General features: G+C 38.6%; 1 protein-coding gene across 4 annotated transcripts in view; it reads right to left on the bottom strand.

Annotated features, from left to right (window-relative positions):
* Positions 1-2296: 2296 nt before the first annotated feature.
* LOC119027993 (aquaporin-4-like) overlaps positions 2297-14043 on the bottom strand; it is a 24742-nt gene continuing 12995 nt past the window's right edge. For 2 of the 4 annotated variants that reach the window (XM_037113445.1, XM_037113446.1), the window contains 5 exons: positions 10528-10643; positions 8868-9324; positions 7688-7852; positions 5550-5630; positions 2297-4036 (listed from right to left, as the gene is read on the bottom strand). In XM_037113445.1, coding sequence (XP_036969340.1) covers positions 3788-4036; positions 5550-5630; positions 7688-7852; positions 8868-9324; positions 10528-10643 — 1068 coding nt within the window. In that variant the 3' untranslated portion in view covers positions 2297-3787. Of the gene's footprint in view, positions 4037-5124; positions 5337-5549; positions 5631-7687; positions 7853-8867; positions 9325-10527; positions 10644-14043 lie in introns of those variants that run through there. The other 2 variants (XR_005077539.1, XM_037113447.1) reach the window with 2 other exon arrangements.

The following is a 14043-nucleotide window of genomic DNA, read 5'->3' as shown; positions in this document are numbered from 1 at the left end:
GCAATATAATATCTGACCTTTGTTCGCAGTGTACCACACTACACCTTCAAATTTAGAACATTTACTAACAACATAATGTAATAATAACTTTTATATTCAGTCAATTGGAAACTTAAAATAACCTGCCATCTAGTTTCTGCAGAGCTTGCAAACTGTGGCTTTTTTGTCAACATAACTCACTGGAAATCCAAAATACTTCTACATCTGTGACTTCAGTGAAAGAGGAGGGGGTTCGAGTTCTGTCCATGGGTCTCTAGTTTCTAGGTGTGTGTGGGTGTGTAAGATGTGAGTGGGCGAGCGAGAGTGAGGGAGTGTGCTTATGTGCAGACAGTAAATGAATGGGAGAGGAAGGAGAAGCGAAAGGAGTAGCAGGAGTAGTGACAGCAATAAAGTGTACAGTATGGTCTGTAGTGTTTAATTACAGTCAGTGGATGCGCCACAACTACAGTGATCACAATGTTGCCTGAATCAAAATCTGGTTTTCAAAAAAGGAAAGAGAGAAAAGAGAGAGAGGAAAGACAAAGGACAGGGTGTCAATCTGTCACCCAGTTTTTCACCGAGAAAGGTGGGTGGCCTCCACAGCAAAATAAGCTAGCTAGCTACAGACTAGTGTTAGCCTACACTTCATCAACATTTAATCAGTGCAGGGAAACATTTAGCTAGATTCATATCAAATCATTGTCCGTGCTTCTTTTAGCAGACTTATCAGCAGATGAGTCAGCAGCACCCCAGATTCTATGCGACCACCTGTGAGTCTTCAGTTTTGGAGATAAATTAGTCATTGGGCAATAACATATTCTAAAATTATTGAAATTAGGTCATTACTTGTTTCATCAAATTTTACATAATAAGCAAAGCAACAGAAATATATACATATAGTAGGCATTACTTTCTGTGCCGTAACTTTCAATGTTGTCAAGGCAGGGAAGTCAGTAAATAAGTCTAGAGTCATAATCTTATATTATCTGCTTTCTACAGGTGCTTTATGCTATATGAAAAGAATAAAAGCCCTGCTGGGCTGAAACGGTGTTAAAACACTGCTGAATAATTGGAAAAAATCTTTATCTGAATAAAGTGTTGACATTTTTATGTAGCCTATGAAAGCAACATATGACACACAAGTGCAGAACAAACAATGTCTTTTTGCCCCCTCTCTGGATAAATACAGTCTTTTTAGGTGTCACTTCAGGTCAGGTGTGGCAACATGGTGTGTCACACTTGTTGACATCAGCTTCACTCAACCCTTCACTGAGGAGCAAAAGATGATTTAGTTTTTTTTAATTTGATCTCAATTATTTCTCTCCTGTGTTTATAACCTGAGAACTGGTGGGGAATAAGTTTTGCCACAATAAGGATTAGATACCAACATTATTACAAATAATTCCTGAACTCCTTTCGACCTGTGAAAACATGTTGAGAAAAAAAATCCAGAGGAAAAAAGCATTTCCATGTTTGACTTTATTTCAAGAGGAAATCGTTTTTTGGGGTAAAACTGAGTGAAAACATATTTCACTTTTTTTTTTTTGATAGGCAATTTCTTTTGTTTGTTTCTGTAATAATCATTTTGACCTCAAAGAGACTGAAGTGCACCACTCCCCCATGTTCTACATGGGGCCAAAAGCACTCATGTTTTCGTCTGGGCAAGTTTTAATTTCTCTGTGCAAATTAAACACTAGATACATTGTGCATTGGCAGCTTATGTGATATCACTCTTATGTCTTTCTTTTGGCAAGGACTGTATAATAACTGGCACTTATCTAGCACTTAACTCGTGCTACAGATGGATTGTGTATTATCAGCAAGTCAGTTCAAGCAGTCCCAATGACTGGCCTCATTCTGATATATGAGCCCCCTTTATGTTACATCACAGTTTATGGTTTATAACAGATGCTGTCAATTGCAGCAGTCAGAGTACAATACTTTCGTGTTTTCTTATGTTCAAAGTGCTATTAAAGCACCAAGAGCAGCAGGTACCATCTGGCTCCAGCAAGGGACATGTACAACTGTTGCAGAACCTGGTTGTATCCTTTCAGTCATTATACATATGTTGCCCCAATATTTAGATGATCTTTTAAATGCCATTTTCAAGTATTACTTTTCTGCTTTTGCTGTTACCATTGTGGCATGTGTTAATTATTATTAACCCTACCCCTAACTTGAAGTATGCAGGAAAGTTTTTAATCCATATTTGCATGTCAACTCATGAGAATATTCAATTATTAATTGTAATTTTAACTTGTTCTTTATGTAAGAATTACAAAATGTCTCATTCTTTCAGTCTGATATCAACAGTAGCTTTGTTCACACTCTTTATTTAATGAAAAAACACAACAACCTGCATGTTGACTGGCTCGATATATGGTATGTGGTTACATCATATTGTTGATATAATGCACAAATGGATTTGAAAGATCTGTAACTGACAAGAGCAGTCAATAATGGTTAAGGCCTATATGTGACAATATTAATCTTTTGCATTGGAAATCTCATGACACAATACCTTAATTTTATCTGTCGTAAAATCGTAAATTGGAAACTGATAACATTCCATGCTAACACATCAAAAACTGCGTCCCAAAAGTCATGTCATGTCATTGTCTGTAATCGCTTTATCCCTTTTACAGGGTCCCAGGGGTTTTGCTGGAACCAGTCCCAGCTGTCTCTGGGCGAAGGCAGGGTACACCATGGACCAGTCACCAGCTCTCTGATGCAAGGTGCACATCAGGAGCAATTTGGGGTTCAGTGTCTTGCTCAAGGACACTTTGACATGCAAGTCAGCTCAGCTCGGTGGGGATTTGAACCAGCGGGAGTGAGTCTGTTTCACTCCCTTGCTCAGTTCATGTAAACAAAGACAGCCATGTTTAAAGTTAAACCTCCTCACATATAAGTTTAAAATTAATACTGGATCACAGTTTGTTCTCTCAAAAATGAGAGGTTTAAATGGAATCTTTCTTAATTTTGAGCTAGTGTTAATGTTTATGCATATACATATATACATACATAAAAATCTGAAAAGCAATGGAGCTCCAAAAAAATGTACTCTTCCAAACTGGTTGATGGGAAGACGTAATTGCGCCTATATGTCAGGAAGTAATAGTGCTAGCTTATGTTGTCTGTGCAACAAAAAGATCGGTGGTGTCACTCCTACTGGAGTTCTGAAAACAGCAAAAGTGGCAATATGTCAGGAAAAGTCATGTTTGTGACTACTGTTGGCTTCATTCAAATCCCATTGTACTTTCCCTGCTGTGAGCCATTACAAGTCAGGGCGAATACATATTCAAGCCGGAGGCCGCTGAGGGAAATAGAGCGGTAAAATGATGTAGAAGAATAAGCTGTGACATTGACCCTCTTTTGTTATGTGTTGCAGAGCTCTAAAGTAACTTTACACTACATCTTTTAATTTGCCAGTTTATTCTTTTCTGTCTATTACTGAGGATGGGCGATGTGTTTCACTTTTCACCCCCATGCAGTCTCTTTTACTCCATGACATTAAATCATAGATGCATCATTTCCATCACAGGAAAGGTCCTATGGACAATAATAAATATACTGTGAAGGTGCAGCTGAAGCAATCTGAATGCTGTATATTTCTAAACTGTCATTAGCACAAACACAGTTCTGACAATGTCACTTACTTAACTCTAATCTTTTTCTTCCATTTTGCTGGCAAAAGGTCTGGCAGCCCTTCAGGTAATATGGACAAACACAATCTGACTGTTTGTCACCAACAGAAAGGCCCAATCTTAGGTCAGAGTCAGAGTGAATCGGCAGTCTGGACTGTGTTTACTCATACAGAGGACAACACTTCCCCTGATATCTCCCTCTCTCTTTCCTTCCTCTCAGCTCTCTCCACATCCATGACAGTGAAGAGAGGCTCCTGGGCTGTGACTGAGTCCTGCCGGTGTTTGGTAGCAGTGAAGGCCGTCTTGATGAAGACATCAGAGTAACGTTTTTTCAGCTCTGGGTCTGGACAGAACAGGTATTCATACAAGGCTGCAGCCAAAGCCCCACCCAGAGATGGACCCACCCAGTACACCTAAAACACACACACACACACACACACACACACACACACACACACACACACACACACACACACACACACACACACACACACACAGGAAACACAGAACATTTAATATCCTGCTGCGCATATCAAAACTTAGACTTCACTTTTTAACAAGAGTGGTTGACAGTTAAAATGTCTCTTTGTTATAATCATTAACTTGATTATGTAAATATCAGGGCTGTCAAGCGATTTAAAAAAAAATCATCAAATTAATTACAAGCTTTGGGATTCATTAATCAAAATTAATCAGATATGCGCTTACACTTACACTTACACTTACACTTAAAACCGTAAGCTATTGCTAAAATGGAATGAACTACAGTAGAATCTGTGACTTTTAAGTCATCCAGTAAGCTTGGTTTCTGGTGTGAGAATAAAAGCTAATTTATGGTTGCATGTAGGTGCCACGCAGAGGAGACGCTGCAGCCTAAGCAAGTGGCCTACGCTGTAGTGAGCATTTATACATGTGCGCTGCCATGTCGGCATTGCTGGCAGTGGTGAACTGATTGCCAGCTGTACAGTACTTTCCCCTTAAAATACATTGAATCCTCCGGCTCACAGCTGTGTCTGTGAGCCAGAGAGAGCAGACAGGCAGAGTGTTGCTGTGCATGCTGAGCAGGAGAAGCCAGAAAATGCGATGCGTCCAGGCTTCTGGGAAGGTGCATGTCAGGCTGCCCTATGGCTTAGGGCAAGCACCTATGCAGAAGCTGCATAGGTATGCCACCGATTCAACCACATCTCATTCTTAGATTGAGAGAGAATGTTAACAGAAACTATGACCATTACTTAAAGTGAAACTCTCGCCAAAAAGCAACCAAGGCTTTCTTTGCGATTGAATATGAGTCAGTCCTTTGTGTAAAAGCATAATTATGTTGAAAGATTTTAAGATTTACTGTAGTTTCGTTTTTAGGCAAGCTAATTTTCAATGGGGTGCAGGGGCACTTTAGCAATAGCATCAAAATCTCTATTTTAAAACAGTGAGAAGGCTAAACACAACATGGAACTTTGCTCGTAGTATCACCAGGGTCTCTACACATGAACACCAGCATTGAGAACATTGTTTGTGTACACAGTTTACTAAAAAGAGAGTTTTTGAACAACTCACGTTGTAGCTGCATCTCCGGCGCGCTGCCGTCATGGCAGACAAAAAGTGTCGATCCCCGAGTGCGACCTAACAGGCAAGCTTGAGGAGCGGTCCACCATTTTTGAATTAGTAGTTCAAAAACCTTCTTTTTAGTAAACATCTCTGTTTTAGCGAGACTGGAAACTGATGCCAGAAAGCAAACATTAACAAAGCTATGTAATTATGAGGCTGAGCCAAAATTACCATGGCCCACCCAAAACTAGGCCCACCATCCAGTGACAATTTACCATCAAATAATCCTCCAGACAATTAGCTGTATGAAGTGCATTGTGTGAGGTATATCCTGCACATATATGTCCTGTGTTTGATAATGAAATATAATAAAAGCTTAGTTACCCAGTGGTTTTCCCAGCGCCATGTGACCACAGCTGTTCCAAAGGATCGGGCAGGGTTCATACTGGCACCAGTATAAGGAATCTGAGGGAATAATCACAACCAACCATTATGTGGCTGTCATATGATAAGGAAAGACACTGAGATTCAATAAATAGTAGAACATTGCAACAAATGTTGGATGTTGGAAGGTGGCTGGGAAAGTTTGTGTAATTGTGTAATTACAGTGCCCTTATTCTTAAAGTGTAACTGGACATTGCATATTTGTTATTGCTAACTTGACCACAGAATGAGACTGTGTTGTTTTCACTGAAGAGAAGGCCGAATGCGACAGTCGACCAGCAGGTCTATAACACTGTTTGGTGTGATACTTGGCTGCTGTATTTGCCTTACACTTGGACTTTCTGATCTTATGCACCTGTTAGCAGGATAAAATCAATTGCCAGTGCCTTCTGGAATCATAAGTCACTGTTCTGTTTCACTACAATTTTTTTTTTAATGTATATTACATATATTTTTTTCATGGATACTTTCTACATTTTTTGGTTGTTTTTTTTTTTCACAGCAAAACATTCTAATAATGGTCAAGTTGTGCAGCTTAAAATATGATAGGAAACAGTGACAGTGAGTAAATTTGCTGCAGTTGCATTTGCAGCAATGTTGAAATGTTGTGAAAAACGTCATGTGTGTCATGAAGCGAGTATGTAGATGAGATGGAGGAAGTGTGGAGGAGAGAGATATGGTTGACTGAAAGAGATAAAGCAGTGCAGAGTGGCTGTGAATGAGAGCAGAGCGCAGGAAAAGCAGTGAAGTTGTCAATGAAGCAATGCATACTTATTACATTGATTACATGCATTGTGTGCTAAAGCCAGCAAGTGACGACATGGCAACGTGAGTCTCTAACTTCCAAATAATAATAATAATAATAAATAAATATAGACAAGTTATGAAGAGATGAATAAGCATTTCTTTTCTCTCTTTTTTTTTTTTTAAACAAAAGAAGGGTGTTTCCAGGAAATATACATTTTCCACTTTTTCCAAAGTTCCTCAAATATATGTTTCTGGAGCCTCATTGAAAATATATTTCCTTTCATTACAAAGACTTCATAGATAATACTGTACCAGCTCTCTATAGATAGAGCATTCGCCATGCGCCATTTCCTTGTAATTGCTTTTCTAGCAGAAATACTTAGGATTCCAAATAAGTGTTTTGTTTTAAGATTTGTAGATGTTGGTTAAAATCAAGGTCATGGGAGTGCCATTTCAGGATCGTAATTTCTTCCAACAGACCACTTTTGTTAATGACATTCAGCCACATTTTCAGAGATAATAAATGTATTACCTGTTTCTATTAAATTCTTTATAAGTCTTTGATCCTCTAAACAAGCCTGAATTGAAACAGCTCCGGACATCTTTTCTTCAGTTTCTTTCGATCTCGCCTGGTAATCCTGATTGCATCAACTATACAAAATCTTCAGTTGGGCCGATATATAAAAGTCTTTCAGAAAGGAGACTACAAGTTCTCTGTTATTTTTAGTCAACTAAAGCATTTGAAATCTTATCCTTGGTTTTTTCCCTTGCCAGATGTATCTAGATACTAATTTGTCCCATTCATTGAACTGTTTATCTTTTATTTAAATTGGAACAATCTGAAACACATATAGGACCTGAAGCAATCTATTCATTTTTACCGACTCAATCAGTGACTCAAAACCTAATATTGGGATTGAATTCCAACTCCTTATGTCTTCCTTTATCTTTTGGCTTAACAAATTCAAATTTAAATCACACAAACTGGTTAGCTCTCTACAGATGTTTACTCCCAGATATTCACTGTCATCCATATCCCAATTCAATTTGATCTTGGAGCTGATGATCTTTAAGGACTGAAAAAAAATCAAATTTTCGTATTTTCGTATTGTAGAGGTGTTCATATTTTCAGGTATTTCAATATACATTTATCAAATTATTTACAAAATGGCATCACTTAGAAATGGAATATGCCCGAAATACCCATGGCAAGAGATGACATCACAAGTCTGACAGCTATATGACTACAGCATTTCGAGCCATTTGTATCCCCTTTGCCTATAGGTTATTATCTATTTCTATGGATGTATTTACAAGTGTTGTGTACTTACAGCAAACAGGTGACCAACACATACAGACATGCCGATAGCCAAAGCAGAGGAACCCTTCAAGTCATTACGTTTGTCGTCGCAGGTTGCAAACACAGTGAAGACCAGTTGGAAGGTGATGAAGAGTTCTACAACCAGGGCACTTCCCACAGAGATGCTCGCATTTACCTGTGTAGGCAACATAACAGCAGGATAGAAATGATATTATGATATCATCAGATATTAATGCCTGCATTTCAGCCAGGTGTGAATGCAAAATGTATATATATATATATATAGTAAAATACATGTATATGTACTTTGCTAAAAATTGTGAGAAGAAGATTTTTTTATGTAGTCATTATCAGTATTGATCCTGGACATATATGCAGGAGCATGGAGCACAGAGATGCCAGTGTGTAAGATAAGTGCCAAAAAGCTCCACATTTTAGTCAGAAAGGCCAGTTCTGTGATTGGATAGAGAGTTAAGCTGGACTCTCTGGATGTGTTGACAGAGATATGGATCACAATCTTACACATAACTACCCTTTATACATTGCATTACAGTTACTAAGACACTTTTTTCAGGCATTTGGGCATTTTCTCCTGAATCTAACAGGGAATCTAAGGACAGAGGATGCCATAAAGTGTACAGATTGTGAACCCCTCTGAGGCATTGTGATTTGTGACATTGGGCTATGAAAATAAAATTGACTTGACTTGACTTTAATCTTTTATTGCTGCAGTCAAGTTATCAGGCTTTCCCAGCATTTTCTAGCTTTAGAAGGAAATCGTCAAGTTTTTTACATTTGTGAATCATTGTCAAGTAAATGTTGATGGCACAATGTAATAGCTATAGACAATTGAAACCATCTGTATTTAGATTTGTTCCCTAAAAACCTTGCTTTTCCTGTGCTATTTTGTTTGCCATTGTGCATGAAATCTCCCAGTTAACTGTAGGCTAACTGTGATTCAGTGAGGATGGCAGCATGGTACTATTTGAAACAGTTTTGACATCTTTGTAGAATAAATGGATGAATGAACTATTGCTTTCTTCCTTGTGTTGCTGGTAGCTGGGCTATGAGGAATTGGAAAGCTTTGAAGGTGTCTTTGCAACAGCTATGAGAGGAATGAATTAGATAACAGTGCTACGATGAAATAAGCAGTGACAGTTAGTCATTGCTTTTTTAAAAAAGAGACTAACCGTGGTGACCCCCATGCTACCCCGAACAGAGGCTGGGGTGACCCCGAACAGAATGGCAGCCCCCACTATGGCTCCTACAGACTGGGCCAGCAGGTAGAGGAGCGCTTTAGCCAGACTGAGTTTCCTGGTCAGCACCATGGCCACTGTGACTGCCGGGTTGATATGAGCACCACTGATGTGCCCAAAGCACTGCACCATGGTGGCGATGCTCAGGCCAAAGCAGAGTGAGATGAGCACCAGATCAGGGGGGCTGGGATCCTCCTTAACAGCCTCCCAGTTGATGGTGGAGCCAAGGCTGAGCAGGATGAAGAGCAGCATTGCGAAGAACTCAGCACCCACACAGCGCCAGAACTCTTGAGTCCAGACACCCTTGAAGGCCGTCATGGCTTTTTCTTGAGAGCAAAAAGATCGAGGCCAGAACTGACAACGTGGTGCACAGCAGGGGAAGCAACAACTCCTGGAAGTGATGACAGAGAAGTCATGAATCAGTAAAAAAAGAAAAGAAAAAAGGGAAGAAACAAAACTATAGCAGTTTGAAAGAGCACAAATGTGAGACTTGAACCAGCTGTAAGGGCTAAGTCCTCCATATTTAACAAGCAAATACATTGTCTGTAAATGCTCTTCAAAAAGAAACATATCAGCATTTTCTAAACGGACATTCCTATCATTAGGATGACATCACTCCACTGTCTGTGCCTGCCAAATGTTACACATCACTGTTGAAAAAGAATTGATAGCTGTCACTCAAACAATAGTTCTTCTTGTGAACTTGGGGAGCTGCAGAGTTTATTCATGGTCAGACTGTAACCTGCACTGTACATTTACTGCCACTAGACAACAACTTCTCTGCTAAACTTGCCCTCTGCTCTGGTTGCTAACACCAGTGTGCTCTGAACACACTCACCTGAGCTATCTCTCCTTTTCTTACTCCACCATTCACACACTGTGCAGTGCCCTGTTTCGGAGCCTCGCTGCTTTTATAACCCCTGCTGAAGGATGACGGATCCCAGATTCTTCTATTGTGAAACGTCATTATTCCCTATATAAGCAACAGCTAAAATGTAGTGACTCTGAGCTCAACAATTAAGTTATTGTACAATAACTATTTGGCAAACACTATGGCTCATCAACATTGCCAGGAAAGGACAAATATGAAATATTATCATATCTAAAAAAACAATAGAGGAGTGGAGGGGATAACTGTAAAAAAACAACAACAATGCTGACGTTCGACAACTGTTAAACACACAGTATATCATTTCTGCCACTCAAAAGAATAAAGGAAACAGCATGGAATCATGGGAGTTGTTGTCTTCACTATAAAATAACCATTGCTGATAATAATCTGTCTGATGTGACACTGACTGACTGGTGACTGACTGGTCTACTTCAGAGTTCCTCTGATAGGTTACTAGGTGAGCTGCCTTGGTTTTCCTGGCTGTCTCGAAGATGCGCCGCTGTGTGATGATACCACACTACTGTCATCCACAGTTCTAAACAGCAGTGATGCTCCTTGTTGTACTAAAGAAAAAACACCTGCTATCATTCATCAAATACAAGCATATTCGTTACAGCTGTTAATTAGAGAAGCCGAAAAGGAAACCCGGCTGACCGCTGCCGTGCGGCCGCCTCCGTGCTGACCTGTCCCAGCTGTACTCACCTCAGGCGCACCGCCGCCCCGCCGCTCTCCGTCATGACTCCAGCCTGGCAGGCGCGTCCGTCTTTTATAGCGGGGGTGTGAGTGCCTGCGTGCGCGCTGCCACAGTCTGGTTCATCCTGGATGGGACCAGATGCGAACAGAAGCAGCAGATAACAATACACTGATTATTAGTCGGTAACCACATTATAATAATTGCATTTTTCAAATAACAAAACAAGACAAAACAAACAGCAACGCATTTATAACAGGTCAACAATCTGAAGATAATTTGATATTGCATTAAGAGATCGAACACCAAGGTTGCACTTTATTTTAAACTATTAAGACGCAATAAACTGCACTTTCTGTGAAATTAGAAAAAAAAACTAGAAATAATAAAATCTTTATTAGACAGTAAACATAGACAGTTATATCCTAAGTAATCTAATAAAACGTAATAACACATCATTTGTATCAAAGTAAGCATATCATAGAAATAATGTGGTCTTTATTAGACGTTCTACAAAGACAGTTATAAGGTGAGATAAACTAAGACTTAAAAATCCATAGTTAGTATTAATGTAGGCAAAAACTAGAAACATGTTCTATTTCTATCATTTGATATCCTCATACTCCTAAATACCCTAATCATGCTGTAATTAGAAACTACCTATAATGCATTAAATTACCAAATGTATACTATACAAGACAATACTATACCAAATTATACTTAAACTAGAAACCAAATAGAAGAACATCATGCACTATTGCGTACAAGCTCATGCAATAAGAAATTAAACACAATCAGATCCTTACAGTGATGCTGAGGATGATGCATTTATTTTGGGCTTTATTCAACTTAGTTTCACCATACAGAGTATGTTGTGCCAATAACAAGCTAGCTGTTTGACCCTTACAAGACATTCTTATTCTTATTGTACTATAAATATAAGATTAGGAAACAAAGAAAACAAAAGCTTAATTCTTTGTTTCCCGATCTTCTTTATGTTATTCAGATGTAAAGCTGTGTTTTTCCCCAAATATTATTTTTTTGTCTGTTCTTGATCTCTTTCTTTCTTTCTGTCACCCAGTGTAAAATGCTGCATATAATGTTAGTAGGAACACTGATTTTTTTGGGACTGGATGAATGCCTCTGGCTTATGTTCACCAGCACATACAGTCATATTTGGAGTTGTCATAAATACTATAATTAAAAGAGCTGCATTAAAGCCCTGTCCCAGTTCACTGATGTTGGGGTCACCAACATGGTGCCCGAGGGCACCAGGTAGCCCCCAAGAACCACATAAGCAGCCCTCAGGCCTGTTCTAAAAATGAAAACTGAAGATTGATAGTATTTGTTAAGTCACTGTTGATAATTATTAACGTGATCAGTGTCTTCACATAGATGAGTATCATTAATCATTAATAATCATATATAACTAAAGGCAAACTGAGCTAATTTGTTTTTTCAAAAGAGTGTATCAAACTGGTTGCCCTTCGTATGACTCAGTACCCATGAAATGGCTCTCAGTTTTCAAAAAGGTTGGTGACCCCTGATGTAGGCAGTCTTAAATTTCTGTACAGCTACAGGCAAACTTAAACAACTTATGAGAGTTCTCAGAGAAATGATTTGCTCAGAGTAACATTAAAAACCGACAATCATCTGTGAGACTAAAGTGGTGAATCCTACCCCCAACATGAGGCCCATATTTGTGATAATATAACTTACTTAATTCAGACAGTTACACTCTGAAATTCCTGCTGCAGCACTTTACCACAGTTTACAGACTAATTAAGGATCAAAGATGCATGTGAGATCAGGAGGATCATGTACATCATTGTTTCTTAGTTGTAACTGAGTTGTAACTGAGTTACAAAGATGTTATTTACACCATTCTTCTGTAGCCACTAAGCTTAAAGCATTACTGGCACCCTCTTTTCAAATACATTTGGGATTATGGGGCCTTCTGAGACTTTGATAACTCTGGATGATGCTATTTTATGTCTTTCTATATGTTTTTCTTAACTTCTTTTTAACATTTTGAAACAGGTCCCCATCTCCTGCAGATGTATGGGACGATGCTACAACAATGCTGTGCTGATAAGCCCCAGAAATGCTTTATGGAATATGAAAGTTCACCTGGCAATTTAGATGAATGAATTAATGAATGAATCAATGAATTCATTTTAATTTTTTGGGTTACCTGATCCTTTAAGAAAATGGTCATCATTTTTTTTCCAGCTAGAATTTCTATTAAAGACTGGGAAATAAATCCATGCTTTTGTGTGTCCATGCTTGATTAATCTAATATATTTGCTGTTTTTCTCCAAAAATGTGATAAAGTTTGTTCTTCCACTTCATCCAATTCAACTGAAATAAAACAGTTATATTCCTTGCTTTTCCAAACGTTTGTTTTGCTTTTGTTGTTGATGTTATCTCCGTTCATAATTATTGTTTGTTGCAATCCGTCTTGTTTGATACTTTTATTGTGAAACTATTTGCAGCAATTGTTTTGAAAAGTGCTATAAATCTAATGAAAGCCCCCAGCCCATCAGACAGACTTGAGTCTGAGTGTGCTCCAGTAACAGTAGAAAGCATCCGGTCTGAAGAGCATGTACACATTACCAGAAGATTACACACCACTAAACACAACAGATTGTGTGCCAGCAAGCCTGCTCTGCGTGTTGTCACTATTATTGTTGGCAAGAGGAGCCTCAGCACCCCAAATCTCACTGGACAAATACTGATGCACTGCTGAGACACAAAGCTGCTGGTGTTTATGCTTCTTCATGCAAGCTGACAGAGTAGCTCTACCCCTGTTACATCATACACACAGCCCATCCTATCTGTTATGTAAGCGTTACACAATATCAGTTTACACACTTACAGTGCTGGCAGAAATGTGTGAGCAAGTTGATGAGAACAAAAAGTAATTAAAAAAGGGAGTAAATGTAAAACTTGGGACAATGTGGCCATTGTCCAAAACAAAGAGTTGGGTTATGTAAGCTGTCTAGTTACAGACCAAGTGTTTTCTATTTTAGTCATCTATCAGAAAACAGAAGCACTGCGTTTTTCTTTAGCTAGTTTAAGATTTAATGGCTCTCAGTCTGACGAGGCAATAAAAAAAAAATGAAATTCTGTCATATCTGCTTTTTAAAATGTGTGTGGTAATAACCCAAATCTATTTTAAGAGTTAAGGTTCTAAACCTAGCAGTTGAGTAGATATGAAGTTATTAGATTTTAATCTAAATATAATGGAAAAGGTCTGCATGGAAGTTCTGTTCTGTCTGACTAATTACTGCAATTGTATTCTACAGATGACCTATAGAAAAAACCAAGTACCACCTCTCGTGACTAATATAAAAAGCATTTAAACATTTTAATAAACCTTTTTGGAACTTCACAGCAAAACAAGTTTGCACGATTCTCTTAAACAACTGAAGTAGACCATGAAATGCTCGGATATCCAAAATGTATATGAAAAGACATAATTTACAGCCTACAGAAAAAATCTTGACTGTAGCTGACTGTGGAAA

The sequence above is a fragment of the Acanthopagrus latus genome, chromosome 11, assembly GCF_904848185.1.
Source record: "Acanthopagrus latus isolate v.2019 chromosome 11, fAcaLat1.1, whole genome shotgun sequence".
In the NCBI taxonomy this organism is placed as follows: domain Eukaryota; kingdom Metazoa; phylum Chordata; class Actinopteri; order Spariformes; family Sparidae; genus Acanthopagrus; species Acanthopagrus latus.
Note: the sequence above shows the minus strand (reverse complement) of the source record. Positions and strands in the feature narration are given on the sequence as shown.